This window comes from Emydura macquarii, unplaced genomic scaffold (assembly GCF_026122565.2).
Source record: "Emydura macquarii macquarii isolate MOO-44397 ecotype Brisbane River unplaced genomic scaffold, CSIRO-AGI_Emac_v2 contig_71, whole genome shotgun sequence".
Classification (NCBI taxonomy): Eukaryota; Metazoa; Chordata; order Testudines; family Chelidae; genus Emydura; species Emydura macquarii.
The window spans coordinates 1,758,593-1,781,631 of record NW_027130208.1 but is presented as its reverse complement, the minus strand read 5'-3'; the positions used below and the strand labels follow the sequence as shown (position 1 = coordinate 1,781,631).

Sequence of the window (23,039 nt, the reverse complement as noted above, 5' to 3'; positions counted from 1 at the left end):
TCTGGATCTGATCCACCAATGCTCCTTAAAGGTTTTGTGGTGGTTTTTGCTGGTGTAGGTATTAACACGCATGCTCAAGCGAAACATTACATTTTATATTCTTTAAATTACCTCTGTAATTTCTCTTGGAGCTTTTCTTCACTTGGAATGTAATGGTGTTTGAATGTGATTGTGAAGAGTCGAGTTAGCTGACATGAAGCTTGACTGTGGCTGACCACTCAGCATGAACCAGGTCAAAGCTTAACTTAAGCATCATGTCTGCTAATTATGATTAAACCCTGCTCCCAGCAGTTAGCACAAAAACTCAAAGGCTTGTGCTGGAGGTAGATAATACCAGAAATGCAAATTGCAGCCACTGAAGTGTTTTTACCTGTGACCCTGTGCGTTATAGTGCTCTCACTTACCTAACTGACATTCTGTGACGCACGGGACATTGTATGGAACTGGATACTCTATAGGGTGTTTTTTGGAGAATATGTGTGTGGAGAATGGTGGGGAGAAATGGTAATGAGCAGCCTGGAGAAAGTATACTGGTGTGTGTTCTGCGTACGCTGATCCTCACTGCCAGTGGCTGAGTGGTAGTAAGGGCTGGTTATGAAGTTGGTCATATAGGTGCAAATACAATGCTGGTATAGAAGAATATCTTAAAATTTGTTTTGTACATATTGAAATTATGGAAAATTCAATATATATATATATATATATCTTTAAATTCTCTGTCGTATTTGGTGAAGTTCTACACCAGCAGTTGTGTTTTCTGAGGCGGAAAATTAGGTTGTTCCATCTTGGCTGCAAGAGATCAGATATGTGTCCCCCAGTTCACCTCAGATTGTGTGTATATACCAGCAGTAGATGATGTGTAAGCAATAACGTGCACCAGCAGCACAAGAACCAACTGAGAGAAGGAAAGCAAGAGACATATTTTAACAGCCACAGCATCTGACTCAGCTCTGCCAGGTTTCTCTTTCAGAAACAAATCCTCGCATGTGTTATCTCAGGTCGGCATGGATTTACAGAAAGCACTGTAAGCACCAGTAACTTACATGTATATTATGTTTCAGATCATGGTCCCCAAGCTGGCAGAAGAAAGTAGTGAAAAGCCAGCAGATCTGGCTGGCTTCATGAGGATTCCCCTAGCCCAGAGGAAACCTTGAGTGATGAAGAGTCACCTTAGTAGCTCTTACACATCATTTTCCTGGCCCCCAGCATAGGGTTGTGCCCAGGACATCCCTGTATCTGGCTGCTGGAACAGCCCATTGCGACATGACCAATAAGGTATAAGGCTTTGTCTACACTACAGAATTTTGTCGACGCAAGTTACGCCGACGATCATAAACCACCATAATTGCATCACTTATGCATGTTCACGCAACACTCCTTCCGTTGGCGGAGCGCATCCACAGTTGGTGCACTAGCATCGACAGTGAGAGCAGTGCACTGTGGGTAGCTATCCCACTGTGCAACTCGCCACTTTCTGCAGGTAGGAATTGTGGGACGGCATAGTGGTTCGCAGTGCATCGTGGGTACGGGCTTAATGTCTCATGATGCAGTTTTTTCTGTCCTGTCATTCCATGGGCTTCTGACTACAGCTGTGCAGAAGAGGGGGATCCTGCATTGCTCTCTACTGTTGTGGTCACTGTGTGGAAGCTGGCAACTCCAGACTGCTACTGGTCAGTCACGAATCAGTTTGGAGGCAGAAAGTCCACTGTTGGAGTTGCATTAACGCAAGTGTGCAGGGCCATTAATCACATCCTGCTATGAAGGACTGTGACTCTTGGAAATGTGTGTGAAATAGTGGATGGCTTTGTGGCAATGGGATTCCCTAACTGCAGCAAGGCAATAGATGGCACGCATATCCCAATTTTGGCTCTGGACCATCTTGTGATGGAGTACATCAATAGAAAGGGGTACTTCTCTATGGTATTGCAAGTGCTTGTGGATCACCGGGATTGTTTCACTGATATCAATGTGGGGTGGTCAAGAAAGGTGTATGTTGCTCATATCTTCAGGAACACTGGCTTGCACAGAATGTGGTAAGCAGGGACTTTCTTTCCAGACCACAAGATTCCAATATGGGAGGCTGAAATGCCCATAGTGATCCTGGGAGACCCAGCGTACCCCTTACTCCCATGGCTCATGCAGCCTTACATAGGAAACCTGGGCAGCAGCAAGGAGCATTTTAAACAATAGGTTGAGCGGGTGCAGAATGACTATTGAATGTGTGTTTGGCAGATTAAAAGCTTGTTGGCGCTGCCTTTATGGCACGTTAGATCTAAATGAGGAAAATATTCCCATGGTCATAGCAGCATGCTGTGCACTGCATAATATTTGTGAGGCTATGGATGAAAAGTTTCCCCAGAGGTGGAGCGTGGAGGCAGATCACTTGGAAGCTGATTTTGAGCAGCCAGATACCAGGGCTATTAGAGGGACACAACAGGGGGCATTCGAATCAGAGAGGCTTTGAGGAACCATTTTGACAACGAGGGCCAGTAATGTGTCTTTCTATAAAACATTCTGCCATGCTTTGTTAGCTTGTCACCTTGCATGTAAATTTGATGATTGCATACTGACTCTGATTTGTAGTGTGCAAATATGCCAATTGCCACTGTGTATTAATTCCAGCAGCAACCACCATGTGTAGGAGAGAAATAAAGATTGATTATGTTTCAGACAATATTTATTTAATAAATAGCAATAAACAACACACAGAAAATGCTTGGTTGAAAGGGAGATAATTCTGAAGGGCATCCTCCTGATGGAGACTTCCATAGCTATGTATAACTCCAGCTATTGTTTAGAAACTGTCCAAAGGGGAGTGAACGGGGTAATATGAAGGGCCAAGAAGAGGCAAGGAATGTGTTTGGGGAGTGCATGGCCAAGCGATTCTATATGGGCTGCAGGGGGAGGGGTGAGCATGCATGTGTTCTGCTTGCATCGCAATTAGGAACTTCAGCATCAATATTTGCTCCTCAATCGCTTTTATCATCCACTCCTGGCCCACTAAAATTTGCTCCTGTCCCAGCTTCCTCTCCTTCCTATCTATTTTCGTATTTTCTGAAACTCTCTCTCTCTATGCCCTTCGTTCTTGTTCTGCAGCTTTAGAGGTTTGGTGCATCTCCCAAACATGTCCCCCTTGCTTCTCCTGGGTTGCTTCCTTATCTGGCAGAGGTGCTCCACCAGTGTGTAGGGGGTTCCCCTGAAGGCCACATCTTCAGAAGCACAAAAACAATAAACAGAAGCATGATTGTTAGTGCATTCATAGCATCAAATCATATTAGTAAAATACATCTCTTTCTCACTGTCCCCTGGCAAGCACATAGCTTGTCAAACTCCCTAAACATGGTGAGTTTAGCCTGGGCTAGGAGGCATTCAAGACGGGGCAAAGGGTGTTGGTGGTTTTCTAAAGAGGTCACTGTAAGTATTGTAAATCCTGCCACTATTTTCCATAGCTGGGGGTCATAGAAGCCAATATCTCGCTCCTGGAGGTAAGCGAGAATGCAAGGGTGCATCTCCTGCATGTGAGCGGCTTCAGACCGGGTCCCCATGCTACTTGCTTGTTTGCCACTTTGGTCCCTGCATAATTGATTGCCAATTAGCACAGGAAAGTTGTCCTATGAGTGAAGGAACAAACCAGCTCTGCCATGAAACCTTCAGCAGAGGATTGGTGAGTACCTCCAGGAAAGTTTCCTAGAGATCTCTCTAGAGGATTCCCATGAAATCTCAGTGTCCATTAACACACTGTTCTTCCCCACAGTGTAGCTGCACAGGGGAATGTGAAGCAGCTGCAAACACAGCTAGTCTTGTACATTTATATCCTTTAACCCACTTCTAGCATGTAGCAAAGCAAGGACAGCTCAACCACATGTAACAGAGCAGTATCAAGTCAAAATGATCACTTACCAGGGTTCCCTTGTCCTGCATCATGAGCACCAGAGACAGAATGCTGGGACTGGTTTGAACCTTTCTGGATCAAGAAGAGGTTCTGGCTTGTTACAATATCAGATGACCTGGTCGCCTGTCCCATCTCATCCTCCAACTCCACTTCCTTGCCAACCACTTCATCCTCGGGATTGAGTCTGATGGCTGCTGACACCAGCCCTCTTGAAGTATTCACGAGGCTCTTGGTGCCACCACCAAGTGGGGTCACTGCCAAGGATGGCGTCCAGCTCCTTATGGAAGCAGCGGGTCTTCGGCGCAGCACCAGAGCGACGGTTTGACTCCTTTGCCTTCTGGTACCCCTGCCTCAGCTCCTTTATCTTCGCATGGCACTGATGCCGTCCTGTTCATAGCCCTTATCCAACATGCCGTGAGAAATCTGACTAGAAATCTGAAGTTCCCATGGTTGGAGCAGAGCTGGGACTGCACCGTATCCTCTCCCCACAGAGCCAGCAGATCCAACAACTCTGGTGTGCTCCAAGCGGAAGAGTGTTTGCTGTGTGGAACTGTGTGGGTCAGCTGGGAAGATGCGATGTGAGCACGGCACACTGAGCAAACAGGAAGTGGAATTTCAAAAATTCCCAGTCCTTTAAAGAGAGAGGGCCGGATACCTGTGTATGTGGGTGCAGTGCAGTGGAGTTCAAACTGCTGACCAGAGCGGTCAGGGTGGGTATTGTGGGACACCTCCTGGAGGCCATTTACGGCGACATAACCAAGCACCGCATCCACACTGACACTTTGTCAATCTAACTTTGCCGCAAAAAGCACTGTGCCTTTTGTCGAGGTGGTTTTATTTTGTCGGCAAAGCAAAAGTTTTGTCAGTGGGAGTAGCATTGCAGTGTGTACACCTCCACTGTTTTGTCAGTGAAAGCTGACTTTTGTTGACAAAACTCTGTAGGATAGACAAGGACTTAGTTACAACAGCTCTGAAACTACTCTGACATATGCCAGTGATCCATCCAGTCCTCAGCCAGCCCCACATCAGGCAAACATGAGAATGGTTTAAAGGCACCTTTGTCCCTTCCTCCTTCCTTCACCAAACCCTTCAGCTTTGCAGTGAGCACAACTTGGCCCAACAGGAGGGATCTAGGTTTATATCTGGAGATACGCCTTAATCTAATAAAGTAGGATTGTTTACCTAAGTCCATATCTGGATTCTGTGTTCAAATGTCAAGGTTTTTAACACTTTTGTACAGGCTAGTTCATGGTTTATGTGGAAGTTTTGACAAATACCAGAGATCTGCAGTAAAAACTGAAGAACATATTTACTTGTAGCTATTTTCCATATTGAAGCATGGCCCAATAGTGGTGTTCAAGAACAGCTTTGATTCACAAAATAATGTGAAAGAACTGCCCTGGTAATCTGAGTGTGCTGATGCTGCTGCTTCTCCTGCCCAAAATACTGTTGCAGTGAAAAAGCCTGCAGCCCAGCCGAGTCTACAACCAAAAAACACATTTCCCTAAAGGACTGTTTTATTCTCCATTACCTGAAGTATGATGCCTTCTGTTATATAACATTCAACTACAACAATCAAATACAAAGTATCATAAAATGGAGTGCAGTATATGAACAATTGGATTGTGTACAAACACCTGATAACATGAGAGTCATTTCACAAAGCTTTAGAAAACACGAAGTGCAGCAAAGGCATAAAAAGCAGGTCAAGTTAAATAAGTGATAAATAAGCCATCCATGAATTATCGGGCCCAGACTCCCTTCTTAATTACAGAAAGCCCACCAAATCTTGTTATTTACTGAAGCAAAACACCGCTGCAGCAGCTTGCTCCAGGAGGGGTCCTCCTCCGTAGTCTTCTAAATCTACATATTCAGCTAATCAAATGTGTTCTTACTTTAACTCTACGTTTCTTAGCTTTGTGGTAATTGTACACAAAGGTATTCTTGTGAGTGTGTGTGTACGTGTTATTGTTGCTCTAGTTGGTACTGCAGTAGCACCTAGGAGCTCCAAGCCTATTGTGGTAAGCATGAGCCAAACACATAACAAAAAGATGGGCCCTGCCCAGAAAAGCATACGCTCTAACTGGTTGAACAGCGACGTTTTCTTCTCTCCCTCCCTCTGCCATCATGGTGCATGGGTTATAAGATGTGTACCGCTGTTGTATAATTTTCTCATTTATAGGGGTCTGGGACACATTACTGTTCTCCTTTTTTTACTATGCTGAACATTCTTCTTCCCTTTCACTTTTGGTGGAAATATCCTAGAAATAATAATGCAATAAGTGAAAACAAATGTTCTTTTGAAAATCAAACCAAAAGTGTATGTGTGTGTAAATATGTGTGTGTATGCAATTATGCAAATATAGTCATATAATGAGTTAACTGTGTTGCAGAGTAATATAAACCTGTAATTTGCTGCCATATCGGAATTTTTCTGTCTGCTATAATTAGAGAAACAAAATAAAATGTTACCAGAAAATGCTCCATTAGCATGAAAGTCCATGAGAAATCTTTATAAATGTGTTGTTATGAATGTGTTTTAATGTGTATTTGTGTGTTATGAAATTCCATTATATACCATGTTAACTGTGCTTATTGCATTAGTTTTGGTTTGGTAACTAGTGTTAGCAGAAGAATATATCTCAAAATGCAATGCACATAAAATGGGCAGTTTTAAAATATAGGTCGGTGAGTTTTGTTGTTGTTCAGATATTTTCCATTATAGTCAAATGCCCATATTCATGACTGTGTTTACTTGAAGGAAAATTACTTTGTGAGCTTTAGGGCTCCCTGTAGAACTGCTTAGAGATTTCTACCTAGGGAGATGCTTCTTTTTGCTGCCACGCACAGCTTAATTTTCAAACTTTTGAAGACTGCCATTGATTGTATTAAATGTTAAAAGCACATAATTTAAGAACATTTTGAATTCTAGCTTTATGTTGTTTCACCACACCTAAAATGTTTATGAAAAGTTTTTAACCTAAAGGAGAGATTTAGAGAAGAACAAAACAACTTTGTTTAGAATGACTGACATTTGGACTCATCTTTTTCAGGGAATGGTTAAACGTGTTCAGCCCCCCCATAATTCTTCCAAGCCAGCAGCTAGCAGAGCATACTGAATCTTCAGCAAGTCTAAGTATTCCAGGTAGGAGTTTATAAAGGTGGGACAGTGAGAGGAATATATGAAGAAAATGCAATGATTTACAAATTGTAATTGCTCAGTATTGTTCTTATACTGCTCTTAAAGCCTGACTTCTGCAAGGGAGTCAGTGTGGCCCTTTGGTTGCACTTCCATGGACGTAGATTCTGGTCTGACTCTTACGTTCTCTGATTTTTGAAAGAGGACATTGGTGCTGGAGGCTGGGGGGAGAAGGAGGTAGGAATGGAGAGCTCATGTAGGGGGGATGTGTAAGCTCGTGGCTGCAACCTTTGCTTGGTGTTGCACTTGAGCACTGGTAAACACTGTTGAGTCACCACGTAAAATGATAGCAGCACTAATATGCTAAGCTTCATGGCTGGAGGATGACAAAGAATGTGTCTTGGAACAGGACAGCAAACAACAATAGAATTAAAATAAAGACATCGCTTTCTACAAAGGTCCTTTTTCCTTTGCTGCTATCCTACGGAATAAAATAGGTTCCTACATTTTTCACCAGGTATAGAAAATTCAGTGTGAGATCTCATAAATCTCAGCTGTGTGTTTTGGCTGCCCCAGGGTTGAAATGTCTCAATGATTTACGGTCCAAAATAGATTATGCCCCTCAAATTTGGAATTTTTTCATAGGTGTACATTTATAATTGCTTATGACAGCAAAATAGAACTCTGCTGTCAAGAGGGGACGTTGCTCTGAAGAATCAAATAATATGTTTTGTTAAGTGGCCTAAATAAACCAAAGAGAATGGGCCAGCAATCCTTGAGTTAGAAGCATATTAGACATATATTTCTGAGAGGGGCCTGGGACAATTCTTGTTGTCAGTATTATGAAATCCAAAACTTCCTGCAGCAACCCTAGAATTTCCATAAGATTGAAAATTGAAAGATTAAGTTCACAAAGTGGCAAAGAAGCATACTTGCTAATTTGTTGGGTTTTTTCCTCCATTATTCTCACTAGAATCTCTGACCAAGATAATTTGTGAAATGCTCATAAATTAGCTTGCCTTGATGATAAAATAGTTTATATGTGTCAATAGTAGAGTTTAAATGTCCATCTTGGATGAACAAACCCTTTACAGCTGCAAAAATGAAACAAAATGTAAGTGGTAACTGGGTGTTTGCAGTACTTGATATGAAATGCATTTTACAAAAATTTCCTATTCTGTTATAAACCTATAACAGATTTAGTGCAGTGCATGTTTTTTCCCTTAACCCCTTAACTCTGGTTCATAAACTGTAACCCAAGAACTGTGTGCCATTACTTACCCTTAAATTCCTGAATTGGTTGATTAATCGGAGCATGACATTCATAACAACAATCTCTGCTCCCAAATCTTTATTTTAAACAAAATGTTAGATTAGAAAAGTAACTATTAAAATATCTTGGGAAGTTGTACAAATTGCAACGGCCAGACTTCAAGAACTTCTGACTCTTAAATCATGAACACTCAAGTGCCAAGGACAGCAAAATCATATCAGTAATGGAAACCTGTAATTATTTATAACACGTACAAAATATCCATGTCATCTTCTATATACTTCTTTAGCAGTAGCCTAAAACAAAAAAGTCAGTCTAATTTTGCTCATGTTAATAAAAGATTTGGAAGATAGCCTTTATTTTGGGCATACTTAGGGGAAATAGCTAAGTGGACCATATTCCATGAAAACCACTGCAGTTTATCGTTTACAATTGCATTCTTAAGCATGTGCTCCTTTAGAAATATATCCATATATATATATATCCATATATATGTATAATGTATATATTATCTCCAGCTGTCACAAGAAATAGACTTATAGTCAACAGAATTGCAGAGATGTAACTGAGAGCAAAATTTGAACCAATATGTTTGATATCTTTAAAAGCTTTATTTTCCTTTGGTCACTGATGTTTATGATTTATGATCCATTGCATTTTATTTGATATCTTTCATATGAAAAAAACAGGTAGTAAATGACTCACACCAATATTCATAAACTCTCTGGAACTCGCCTCTTTTGGTATCAGTTCACTTGCTTTAACTGCTCATAAGAGAGAAATCTAAGGACCATGCTAAATAGACTTGTTGCTTGGGCTACAACTATTGCCAGTGTTCATAGACTAACTCTGGAGCACATAATTACGACACAGATCTGAGCACCTTACTTACGTTCAAAGGTCGTATTGGAGAACACAGTAGGGGTGTTCTGCCAAATGTGCAGCTCATCTGACAAAGGTCCGGTAGAGTTACATCCACTGAGACCAGGTCAAAATTTGGCCTATGTATGCCTAAGTGATGTCTAGATTGTGAGCAGTTTTCAGGTACTAAAACCTGGAATACAGTGAAAACCCTTTTGTATGAAATCGGAGACTGTGTTTATACCCACGTTGTAGGCTCTGGTAATTGTATAAACATTGTAGCACTACTGTAATATAAATAATAACAAATATCTTATATCTCTGAGTTTAGATAAGGACTAAGGACCAAATGTTCAGAAAAGGCCTCTGAGCACCTCAATTTTTAGATGCCCAATTTCAGACATGTAGAGTGATCTTGGCCCCATTAAAATCAATGGCAAAACTCCCATTGATACAAATGGGGCAGCATTTCATCCATTGAGCCTCATTTTCAGAGATGCTGACCAGCTGGAGTTCCTGTTTCCATCAGTAGGAGATGGGGGAGCTCAGCATCTTAAATTACACATCTGAAAATACTCTGCGATGCACTTCACAAGGCATATTGGAATGTCTAGCTACAGATTTCCACTGGCTGCAGGTGCTGTTCAGAATTTCACCTCTGAGTCAGCTGAATATTTATTCAGAGCTGAATGTTGCTACAGCCCTAGCGGCCCTGAGTTGGAACTCCCTGATACTGTAAGCAAGTAATCAAATTTTTATCTCAAAATCATGTTCAAATTAAACAATGTCATGGTGTTTCCACTCATGTTTCAGCAGCTTCAAACCTGAAAGAGGGGATGGTGGCAATGTAAACAATTACAGAGCCTTCAGTAGGAATCACCTTGTTATCTGCTGATTCTGCCATGGAATTTTTAATGCCCACAAATAGTCAGGACATCAGCTATGCAACATATCTCATATGAAAGCAAAACAGTGCCTCCTACCACCACACGGATAGACATTAGTTCAATCTTAAGGAAGAGGCTCCCTTACACAATCAGCAACAGCACTTTCTGCCAGCGCTGTAACAAAACTGAGCTCTGAATAAATATTCAGTTAAATTGCAGCTGAAATTTTGATACTTGTTTGACCAAATATTTTTATCATCTATTTAAAGTTGAATTTTTGCAGCCAGTGGAAATCTGTGACTAGCTGTCGCAAGTAGGGTAGCCAACCCTCCAGAATTGTCCTGGAGTCTCCAGAAATTAAAGATGAATCTTTAATTAAAGGTTATGTCATGCAATTAAGCCTCCAGGAATACATCCAACCGAAGTTGGCCATCCTTGTCTCAAGAGGCCTTGTGAGATACATCTTGGAGCATTTCAAATGTGTGTTTCTACAAAGCCACAAGAGAGAAGGCCAGGCTAGAGAGCAGAGTGCTCCTACAGCCCACATCAAAGCACAGGCAGGGGGGCATTTTTATGAGGTACAGCCATGATGGTTCTCCCAGACCCAGTCTGACCTGGCTCCTCAGGAGTTACAGTGTAGGAGCACAGGGAAACCGGTGAGTTCTGAAGACTTCCTCATTCCTGGACGTTCACACCGGGAGTGATGAGGAAGATAGAGGGGAAAGATGTGGAGATATGGGAAAGGGAAAGGAGCAGAAGCTGGAAGATTGGAGGGAGGAGCAGCACATAGCAAGAAAACAGAGGATAATACAAGGGGCAGAGATAATACAGTGGAAGTTAGGAAATGGTTAAAGATAAAAGAGAGTAAAAGCATGAGCCTGTCTGAGGGAATGAGAGGCATGAATGCCATTTTCTGGTGTGCAGTGTTTGCTGCACAGTAGAGTAACACAGTCAGCTGGCCTCTTGCTTTCTGCAGCATCTAGATTTTTCCTTCATGTTCCTCCATCAAAACATTGACCTGGACCAAGCCTGTTTAGGTTGTGATGCCGGATGAAATGAAAGCAGCACTGAGGGTAACAGTCCAGCTTTCCCATTTTATTGTTGATTAAATGAGATACAGTTTCTTTCTGACTGCACTCACTCATGGACAGCATTCAGGGAACAAAAGAGTGAGATCTCTTCTGAAATTAAACATAGTACATTTTTTTCATCTTCCAGTTATTGTGCCGAGGGGTGCTCCTCCTCAGGGCGTGTGTGTGCGCCCAGCACGCCTGATTGTAGATTTTTTTGTCAACAGTGTCCACAGGTCTGCCCCTGCTCTGCTATGAAGACATTTAGGGAGGCGTGGGCCAATGGCGCCAGAACCAAGGGGGTCACAGGGCCATGTCCCCCCAATTTGTAACATGGGCATAGTTGGGGGGGCAAGGAGCGACGTTGCTCCCCCAAAGTGCAAACCTCAGGTGGCCATGGAGCGGCGCTGGCAGGAGCTGCACTTTGAGGTGGGGGAGCTGATCTGTGAAGTACAGCTCCTGCTGGCTTCATTCCACACCTGCCCACGGCTTGCAGTTTGGGGGGCAATGCTGCTCCGTGTCCCCCGCAAACCATGCCCATGTTAAAAAATGGGTGGCATTCCCTCCTTCCCCCCGGTTCCAGCACCGATGGCCCCTCCACTTCTACAAAGTTCTAGCACCCGTGGCATGGACCCATGGCCACTCCAGCTCCTTCTCTACTGTCAGCTTGAGATGGAGCATCATGGTGTCCGTTGTTAGTTACATAGCTCACTTCCCTTATTCTTTTATTTCTTAGTACCCTTTACTTGTATTGTGTTTCTGTATTCATTTGTGTTTAGCCCCGGCTTGTGCTTTTGGGGGCATTCGACCCTTCTCCTGTCTTCTTCCTTGTGGCCAAGTCCTCTTCACCCTCGGCCCCTGTTTGTCTGTGGCCTTCCTTGCACGAGTGATGCCAGATAGCCCAGCTTTCAAACCCTGCCAGACTTGCCACAGATCTTTCCCCTTCAGAGACTGCTGTCCAGCCGCTCCTGCTGCCACAGGGAGTCCCATGTGCCATCTAAGTGCAAGGTCTGCTCCCGTTTTAAGGGCAGATCTAGGAAGCTGAGGGAAGATAGATTGAAGCCCTTTCTAACAGAGCATTGCTTGAGACCATCCCCTGGAGATCTGCCTTACCCAATCAGAGCACTCTGGTGACTTCAGCCTGGCTATGCAGTTTCAGAAACCTGTGAGCCTTTGAAGAGGATAAAACCCATTCACAGGAGAGAGACTCCAAAAGAAAGGGGAGAGTAACCTCTAAGGCCAGGGAACAAGGAGATCTTGTGTCCCAGTACGAGGCTTCTGCTGGCTCTGGCACCAAGCTGCTATACCACCCTGAATGTCAACGTCATCTGTACTGGGATCGGATCCCTCCAAATACAAGGACTCCTCTAAGAAGCCATCTTCGACCCATGTTCCGGCACGATCCTCCTCGGGTCACAGCACAAGGAACATACTGGCCATACCGCCGTACCATCTTCAATACCACTCAATGTTCCTGTTAAACATGGCCCAGGATCACAGGTACTGACAGTTACTCTTCCACGCAGAGCTCCAAGTCAGAGGAACTGGAAAATCTACGCTGCTAAGGAACACGGAGAGGGATTGCTCGTCAGCACCGATGTCCTATGGAGCCAGAGTACCTATCGGTGCGATTGCTAGTTGAGCATGGGTTACAACATGATTGCCCGCCCCTCCTTGACCTCAGGTATATGACCCCTGGTACCAATGCCAGTGGCCCCTCTATTAGATACAGGAAAGGATGCCTCCTTGGATTCTGACATTTCTGTGCAGGACTCTACCTCTTTCCCATTTCAACCTTTCTCTCTGGAGGTCTCTCCTGAGGAGGAGAACCCAGGAACCAGTCAACATCTTCCCTCTCATCCTTGGCAAGAGCATCTCAGGCCTCCCCCTCCGGAGGCTCCTCCAGAGGAACAAGAGCTAATAGGTGAGCAGGGGACACCCCCATTGAACACATTTTCTTCCACACCTGACAAAGCAGTTGTGGATTTTGCAGGTGATTTCAAGGCCTTTCGAGAGCTGTCATAAAGGATATCCAGATCCCTTTGGAGGAAATACAGGAAACACAATACTCCTTGTATTCCCTCCCCCAGGGCAAGATTGCCGTACCCATTTAATGAGGCCATATTTTCACCAGTCCGTATGGTATGGCAGACGCCAGCTACCACCCCTCCCATATGCCATGGGTCAATGAAAAGTAATATGTACTAACCAAAGGTCTGGAGCATTTGTTCTCACATCCCACCTCTAAATTCTTGGTAATCAACAATGTCAGTGAGAGAAATCGACAATATCACTCCAAATTGACTCTGACAAAGAACATAAGCACCAAGACCTTCTTGGCTGCTCAGCTGCTCTACAGTTTAGGGTTCCGAATGATCAGGCCTGAATGGCAAAACATAACTTCAGAAATGACAGGAATTTTTTGCAATTTATTGATTACTTGGGGAAGTGAGAATTTTTTGTAATATTTTTATGAAGCCCATGCAGTTTCCCCTGGATGCTGCATTGTTACCTAGTGGGTGAAAAGGGACGTGTTTGCTCTAGAAGCAGGCTAAGACATGGGTGTGAATGGTGCCTAGCTGTCTGGGGCCTGAGGTCCCATATCAGTTGAGCTCTTGAGAAGACAATGGGAAATCCAGCTGCCCAGACATGGACGCCTAGCAACCAGTGACCCAGAGAGATATGGACTTCCCCACCTCTCAGCAGGGGGCTGAGAGCATCTTGCCACTTCAGGAACAAAGGTCGGGTGGGGTAGTGGAGGTGGAAGTTGAGCACTGGCTATGGGATGAAATTGGGGGCACAGCCGGCAGTCTGACAATGGAGGGCAGATGGAGCTTGAACACGGGTTCGCTACTGCTTGGCTGGGCTCTGGCTATGCAGACTATGGACTACGCTGTAACCTTCATTCCTCTGTGCTCACCTAAGGACATCCTATGGAGCGTTCCAGCTGACTAATAAACCCTTCTACTTTGACAACACTGTGTGAATGTCACTGCAGACGCTTGCGGAGGTGTATTGCTCCGTGGAGAATGTACACGTCTCCATCAGGACTCTGCCTCAGTGGGATTGGCTGAACAGAGCTTACGGCTTGAAGCAGGAGTGCTGCAGGCCCAGAAGTCCAGTCTAAGGAGGCGGTAAAGCTGAGTGGCTTACCCTGGAGGAAATGTGAGACCCCCTAGGAGGGGTCTGGCACACTGAAGAGGGGTCCCCCTAGAGACTGTTCCAAAACTGGGGCTATAGCACCGAACCTGTGGATCCATGACATTTGCCTTAAGAACAAAAGGAGCCATTTCAGGCTCTCATTTCAGAAGGCCGGATGATCCCGAAAGCTTCCCTGCAGGTTTCTCCTGATGCAGCGGACACAGCCTCATGTTCGATGGCAACCACCATTGTCATGTGTAGAGCCTCCAGCGTGCAAGCCTGGGACAATAACTCAAAGAAGAGGGAACGGTTACTTACCTGGCCAGTAACTAGAGTTCTTTGAGGTGTTTCGTCTCTATGGGTGTGCTCCACCCTTCCTCTTTCCCTCTGCTACAGAGTCCTGCTTCTGGGCTTTGTAGGTGAGAAGGAAGTGGAGCGACAGCAAGACCTCCCCTTCCTATATACCTTTGTACCGACCCACGAGGCTGTGTGGAGTGCAGGTGCGGACCCACAGACAGTGCTGATGAAAAATCTCTGATCAAGTGTGCTCTGTTATACGCACATCCTGAGGTGGAGCACCCTTAAGGACAAAACATCTCAGAAAACTCTAGTTACTGTACAGGCAAGTAACCTGTATTTCTGTGTGCATCTAACACACCAGTCTATTTTTTGCCCACCAGATATTATAACCTATATATCATCGTGCAATCCCAGCTATAAATAGATTCTGAGTGTTGTGAAACTGCTGCGGTTAGCGTAATAGCCTATCACTTATTATGAGGTAGCAGAGCATAGAAAACCACGTGGTTTGCATTACCATTCTGAGAAAGTGGTAAACATTTAAGATGAAATGCAAGATACAGATTGCATTCAACTATGAATTATTTCCTATCAAAAAGCTGTATATCATAACTTACATTTAGCTTTTATAAAAGACAGGTGTGAGAAAAGAACTTTGCTATATGAACTGTCTATAGTACATATCTAGCTTTAACTCTATCAGTGTGCTTGTACTTGGGGCTAAGAATTGATTTCCATATACTAAAAATATTCTTGCAGTTTACATAATGCTCAAAATATTAGATTGAAACTAATTAATTAGCTGACAGCATCCTATGAACTCTTTGGTGCTGAGGGTCTCCATACACCCCTTGCCTTTAATGAACGTTGGCCTGGAAAATCTGACTTCTCACATTAAAATCTTGTACATCAGGATCAATATACATACTGACATTCAAGAAATAGAAATACTGTATTGTCAGAAAGTAGCAAAAATATTGTACAAAAGTACTAGAATTCCTCTGTGCCTTGTATTTCAGTAGTCGGTTAAACTGGAACGGAGGTAAACCCAATTCTTATTGGCTGTTCTGCTACCTGAAAAAAAATCATTAATGGCATTATCTTGCAAAATGCATGTTTTTCTACAAAATTTCCAATATGCTGGAAAGTCTAGGAACTAGGAAGTTGTATTACAGGTGCGTACTGCTTGTTTTAACTGTAACTAACTTCTTTAGTGTTAATAGAAACTGAATTGACATTGTTCCTTTTAGTGAAATGAAGCATTGCTAAATTTTCTAAATTTTATAGCATCTGATTCTGTTCTCTGGTAGAGTTACTGGGTGAAATTCTGGCCCCACTGAAATCAATAGCAAAACTCCCATTGACTTAATAAGGATAGAATTCCATCCACTGGGTATCTATCCGGAGTAACTGACATCAGAATTTGGCCCAAATGGTCACCAAACTTGCACCAAGAATTTTGTTTTGCTTTATAACTTTGGCTTTCAAAGACTTGTGCTGACATCATTTTACTGTTATGACCAAACTATAATGAACCTATAATGTCATGATGTAATTACCAGTGTGAGGTCAACGCAGTGGGAAATGCAGTCATTATAGTGCATGTGTAGAAGTTAATTTTCAGATACATTTCTTGAAGGTAGCAGAGTTTATTTGCTGTGGTTTTTTCAAAATCGTACACAGTGTTCACTATACTTAAGGACTAACTATTCACAAATTTTATATATTTTTAAATGAACCCGTTTTTGGTTTAGGGATAGCAAACTGCATCTGGAGCAGGATCTAAATTATTATTTCTGCCGCTCTATAAATGAAAATGTTGATCAGAATAATACCATCTCTGGTTACCAAACCAGTAACATTTTGGATACATTTGTTTACCAACTTGAAGCATGATCCAATATACAGGGAGTTTATAGTCAAAGAAATGCCAACTTGATGTTACCTATTACAGCTCTACTGGCATTGTAATAAATTTGTTAGATTAGTTTTGACACAGAATTTCTCTACCCACCTGTTTAAAGCCAATTAATGGAATATACTGAACATACTTAATTACTCATATTTAATTTGTCATAACAGAATATTGATCAAATTAAATAATTAGCAAGCTTAAAGATAAATTGTGTGAGACAACCATAGCAAGGATAAAATCTCTAAATTTGATACTTCTTGCTTTATGTTAGATTATCTGATGCTTTTATTTACAATATTTTAATAGTTAATGCAATGTCATTTTCTCAGATTAAGATCTTATTGACTGTATTTTTATATGCATACTAATACACAATTGTTTAAACAATTCAGTGAGAAAGATCTCCATTAGGAGTACTTTGAACATTATTGTTGGATATATTTTAATGTACTATTCCAGCAAACTGTCTGTGCTTTCCAGTTCATAGGCAAACTTTAAATTATATAGTTTTACATCAACTAAATATAGATCTTTAGAAACATGTATGAAAACATGAATTTATGTTAACCTCAAAAGTAACAATTTTAGTATTTTGCACAAAAGCCAAAAGATTACACCCTCTGCCAGATTGTCATCTGTGATAGAAGGTTGTTTCCACTGTGTTTCAGGAATGACTAGGAGGGTAATTTTACTCCTATTTTTCTCACTTCATCCAGGTGAAGATGACTTCAGTGCTGAAGAGGATGAGGAAGTCCTAACTCTTTTGTATGATCCATGTCTAAGCTGTTACTTTGATCCAGAAACTGGGAAATACTATGAATTGGCTTAGCTAGTTCATGGTTCAGAGAATATTGCTCTCTGTCAGAACAGAATTAACATCTATTTCTCTGTAAAGTATTAACCAGAATATAACATTTTATTGAGTAATTTAAATATTTGAATCAGTAAGTCATTCTGCAAGCAAATGAATATATTTTTTAAATAATGTAATTTGTTATTTTGTAGTTTTGTATTGTTATAATACAGTAGAACATCACACAGGGCACAAGCTTTCATGGCTTTAACAGGTGTTTGTGAGACTGGTTTGTTTTATCTTAAATGTTGAAAGATTCTGTGTGTGAACAAATTAGGTTGAAACAAAAGGTTTTGCAGTGTTAATATGTAAATTATGGCTTGATACAAAGAAAAACTTTTTTTTCATTACTGGTTTAACAGATGTTTGTTTAAATGGATTGCATGATCCCTTATCTTTTATTTCAAGAAATGTAGAGTGATGATCAAAGGCATGTCTTCCATGGGCTCTCTCTACTTATTCACCAGAAAGAACAACGTTTTCCTCCCTCTTCAGGAAAGTCCCTGTACTAATGAAATGATATTGTAGTAATTGCTTTTGAGAAATCCACTTATAAACCTTATAAGGGTACTGCAATACACTGGATTACTGCTAACAGATTTAAAGCCTCTTCATTTTGTATTTTTGGGTTGTGTAAACCTTTCTTGGCTTTTACTGCAGTCCGCTGTATCAGCTGTTGGGCACACAGTTACAACATCAGAACTCGCAAGTGTTATAGTTCACACAGTGCAATGGTCTTCACAGCTGACTCAGTATGTGCATGGTCAAGCTGGGAATCGAAACCACAACAGAGATTTGATATCTGCCTGGAAAACTCCATCATCCCAACGTGGAATGATTAATCTCACTTCACTGATTCCCTCTTACGGGGGGTGGGAATGGGATGTGATTGGGAGGTTCCACCATTCTATAAATAAAGCCCTGGATAGAATTGGGTTCGTAATGAGGGAGGAAGCTATGTGACGTACTCACCTCTGGAGATGCACTCTGAGCACAGTGTACACACTGCTGCTGCTGTTACACCTCGCAGTAAAAGGTGATATCTGATTAAACCAAATTGTACTTTTTGCAGTGTGTAATGAAGGGCCAGGAGCTCCAACTGTGAGATTTAAGTACGTATGACAGCCCTACATCAGGGCAAGTGGTGGTAAACATTTTTCTTATTATACGTGCATTAGTCCTGTAGGTCATAAACAAAACCAGTTGTGACAGCCATTTGCCCATGGCTCACACACTCCTAAAACAAAGCAGATACATGAAGGTTAGTAAAGTATCACGAAGGGCAGATTACTGCAGTTGTTTAGTGCATAGCAAGCACCATCAGCAGCAAGTCGCTGGGCCTGATTCTACTCTGACTGACAGTTTGACCCGGTGCATCTGAGGGCAGAATCACACCCATTGTGACTTGGGGCCCAGTTCAGCCCTTCAGTAAGGTCACAACATCGCTCTTCATGCCCTCATGGAGCACCTCTCAATGAACATCAAGCGCTCAAGGGAGAGGCGTTTTGCAAAAGGAATATTTCTCACGTTTAATGATAAATCCACTGCAGAAACTATTAGGCTTCCTTTAAAACCCTTGCAGCTGACACGGTGTTTGACTGAAGAGCACGGATGCTGCTGAGCAGAACTTATTCAGGGCCAAATTCTGAAGTCCTCAGGTCAGCCTTTACTCAGGCAAAGCTCTTACAGACTTTAGTTCAGCCTGAGCAAGGAATGCAGGGTTGGCTCCTCACTGTGGCTAACCATCGCTGCTATAGAATTTCAGCAAGAGCTTCAGCTTGTGTTTGTCAGACTAGACAGTAGAGAGGGAGCCACTAAACAGGAGTTGTCATTTGACAAAGTATCAACCATCATGACCATACATACAGGATGCCACACCAGCTTTGTCTGGCTACTATATCCCGTAGCTCAGTGTGATGTGAAAAATGACACAGTAGATCCTAGCACGGCCTTTAATTGCATCTAACCTGAAACTGGTGTTTTTCAGCAGTGTACTTGTGACTCACCTTTGACTGATTCCTTTTCCCTGAGGAGACTTTTAGAAAAAGAAATGGAAACAAGCCAGCAGTCTAGTATTTGAAGAAAGCTTTTTCTTTTTTAAATAAAAGGTGAGAAGATCACAGGTAATGGCGTTTATTTAAAGAAATAGTTTGATAATATGCAGAGGTTCAAATAAAACAGGCAAATTATTATTGTTCGTTATTTGTATTATGGTAGTGCCTAGAGGCGTCAGCTGAGATCAGGCCCCACAGTGTCAGGTGCTGTACATACACCTACGAAGAGACAGCACTAGCCCCACTGAGCCTACAGTCAAAATAGTCTAAAGTCTAGACAGAGAAAGGGAGGGAAGAGAAACAGAGGCACAAGAGGTAAAGTGACTTGACAAGGTCACCCTGCCAGTCAGTGGTAGAGGCAGGAATATATCCCAGGGCCCCCAACTCCCAGCCCTGTGCCCTATCCACAAGACCAGGCTGCAGGTGTTATGTAAATAAAATTACTAACTTGTTAACAAATTCAGACTGGAAAGAAGGGGTAAATTTTTAAGTGAGGATAGTTAACTGGAGCGATTTCCCAAGGGTCATGGTGGATTCTCCATCACTGGCAAGTTTTCAATCAAGATGGGGTTGTTTTCTAAAAGTTCTGCTTTAGGGATTATTGTGGAGAAGTTCCATGGCCTGTGGTCTACAGGCTGCATAATCACAATGGTCCTTGCTGGCTTTGGAATCTGCTCAAAGATTATGAATTTGGAATCACCTACATTTTGCACTTCCTAACTGATTTAGCCGCATCTTCCCTCCTATTGTTTGCTGCTCACTTGTTTCATCTTGCCTTAAATTAGGTTGTAAGTTCTTCAGAGCAGGATGCCCTGTCTGCTTGTATGATACAAGGCGCCCGCCCAATCCCAACTGGGGCTTCTAGGTGCTACCATTATTCTAATAGTACCACTTGCCCCTCCAGAGAAGGTTAGAGAGAATGCTTTATTCCCAAAGCAGAAGTGACCTACAGACAGGTCTCGTGCGCTAACCCTCTGCTTGGTTGTATCCAGTGCTATATCACAGCAGCTATATCATTTGGAAGCTGATTACTCTGTGAATTTTTGCTAAGAATGAAGCATTCTTCTGTTAAATTTAAGTTACAACTGGCAAGTGATTGAAAATGATACGTCTCTAAATGATTTGTAATTATGGATCCCTGTTAATGAACATCCCGGCATCAGTAGAGGAGGCAGTTGTTAATAGGAGCTTGGCATAGGCTCAGATCATGTAGTTGGCTTCCTTGGCAGGCATAAGGGTACCATCACAAATGGATTCAAGTGAGTGTGCCAACAGAATTTGCAGGAAGCCAGATGCTGCACTTCTGTAATGCACTTACCCTGCTGCAGCATATTTCTATCAAACAAGTTTTAGGCCTTTTTTTTTGTGAATCCTATAGTCAGTTTAAATGTGCATTGAAATCATGGTTTCGTCCTTTGACAGAGCCTCATGTATGGGATAGTCACTTCCTGGCAGGTCTAAGCTATAAAAGATTGTGCAGACCCAGCCACCCTCCTTCTAGCACCACTTAGCTCGGGGCATACTGAGTCTGTCTCTCTGTAGCGCCCGCTGTATTTCTGGCAATTGTTCTTAGAAACACGTTGTTAATTGTAGGATAATTATGGGGGGTTATGTTGATCCATTCACTGCTATGGAGGTTTTTGAAACCACATCATTTCTGTATCTTGTATTGCCTCAGGTCTCCAGCTCTCTGAGGAGTGATCTGCTGCTTCCAGGGCAACCATGTGAGTCAGGACTTGTCCGTCGCTGGTTTTGAACTGTGGCTGACTTTAACTAAGTGGCTATCTGTAAGAAGTGTCCATCATGAGAGGGTTTGTACTGGCTACACTCAGCACGCGTTCTGGGATAAGGCAGTCTAAAATCTTGCTGGATGGATACTGAGAGTCTGGAAAACAGAGAGAAATATCTGAAGGCCTTCCACTCACAGGAAGCATTGATCGCTCCATCCTTACAGCCCTGACTGTCTCCAATAGTCCAGGAAGTGGTTTAGTACGGTCAAACTCAGGATGAGTCATCCTTTCTTCTTGGGGTTGCTGCCATGTTACCACCATCTGTAGGCACCAACTTTGGGGATGCCCAGGGGCCTCAGCACCCACAGAAAAAAATAGTGGGTGCTCAGTGGGTGCTAGTCGGGGTGATTAGCTGTTGGCAGAGTCTGTTGATCAGCTATTGATCTGATCAATTCGTCTGTTGATCAGTCTGTGGCTGCAGGTTGTCGTGCCACACCCTTCTGGCCGCACTGATTCGCTGTTTGATTTCACCTGGTTAAATCAATCAGCTGTGAATTCTAGGTGATGCCTCCTTGCTCAGGCAGGGCAGGGCTGAGTCATTCTGACCCCAGACCTCTGGGGGCTGGGGCCTGGGACCTCTGCTCTAGTGTTGGCAGCCTGGGGGCGGGGACCCAGCCAGGGCGGGGGTGGGGCTGGGGACCCAACTCTCAAGCCATGCCCACCCCCATAAGAAAAAAACCCATTTTAAGGGGTTCGGGTTAGACTGGTCGCACTGGGCGTTCGCACCCAGCGCCACCAGCCCCTGCTGCTCACCTGGGGGCTGGGGCCACCCCGCCTGCCCTGCCGCCCCTCCTCCTACCTGCATTCATCTGTGCCCCCCTCGGCGATGGCATGTGCGTGGCTGCAGCGCCCAGCCAGCTCCCTCTGAGCCCAGGCTGCCTGGCAGCAGGTAAGTCCCAGGGGGAGCCTGGCTAAGCTAGGGCTAAGGTGGGGCTGGGGAGATGGTGGGGTGGTTTGGCTGGAAAATTGGTCATCCTGAGCCCAGCCTGGTACCTCCTGACCCTGCCGCCCATGGCCCCCGCTCCGCAGTCCCGATCCTGCCCTGCCATCCCCGTGTCCGCCAACCCTCCCCCCCCACACACAGTCCTGGTGGCAGCAGGGGCAGGATCGGGACTGCTTGGGTGGAGCTCGTGTCCCAGCACAACCTGCCACCTCCTGCCCCTGCGTGACCCTGTGGGGGGTGGGCCAGGGCAGGGCACCCAGCAGCAAAAGAAAACATCAGCACCTCTGCCCCCGTTGTAGGGCTGCAGCCTATCGGCAGAGCTTTATGCTAAGGAAGGAACAGCTGTAAGTTGAGGCAGTAACACAATGAGTCTACCAGCCTCCGGGACTGTCAGACAGTAGCTTAGCAAAACCAGTCAAGTCACAAGGCCCATAAAGCCTTAGCATAACCAGCTAACCAGGAGTAAGCCTGGACCATACGATGTGACAAGGTAGATGCTGTCATGACTGAACTGCAGACAGGTGACCCCACAAGATGTCGGTTTGTACCAGCTTGAGATATTTTAAAGTTGGAACGTCCGCAAATGTCTGACCACAAGAACACCTGGGTAACTGATAGACCCACACGCTGATGAACTTGAGGTAAAAAGCCAAGTAACCTACGGGAGAAGGACATCCCGATATAGGTGGAGTGTGGAAGTTCAAATAAGGAAAAGGAGCTGAAGCCCCTACTGAATATGCATTAGGCATGGGGGTGTCAGCATAACCCATTGGAAAAGTGTTACAGAGGCCTTGGGAGATGCCAGGGCGATGACCAATGGTGGTGAGGATGACAAGGCTGAACAGGTCTTTGTTCAAGAGATGTCATGAATGCATAGATGCTCTGTATTATTTCTATCTACCTTGCTGGGTTGGAGTGCTT

The 23,039-nt window shown here is 43.6% G+C and overlaps 1 protein-coding gene across 11 annotated transcripts in view; it reads left to right on the top strand.

The window, feature by feature from the left end:
- Positions 1–17,930, top strand: part of CFAP20DC (CFAP20 domain containing) — a 154,966-nt gene extending 137,036 nt beyond the window's left edge. For 10 of the 11 annotated variants that reach the window (XM_067541323.1, XM_067541314.1, XM_067541370.1 and 7 more), the window contains 2 exons: positions 6,946–7,037; positions 17,195–17,930. In XM_067541323.1, coding sequence (XP_067397424.1) covers positions 6,946–7,037; positions 17,195–17,307 — 205 coding nt within the window. In that variant the 3' untranslated portion in view covers positions 17,308–17,930. Of the gene's footprint in view, positions 1–1,061; positions 2,649–6,945; positions 7,038–17,194 lie in introns of those variants that run through there. The other variant, XM_067541378.1, reaches the window with a different exon arrangement.
- Positions 17,931–23,039: the final 5,109 nt, after the last annotated feature.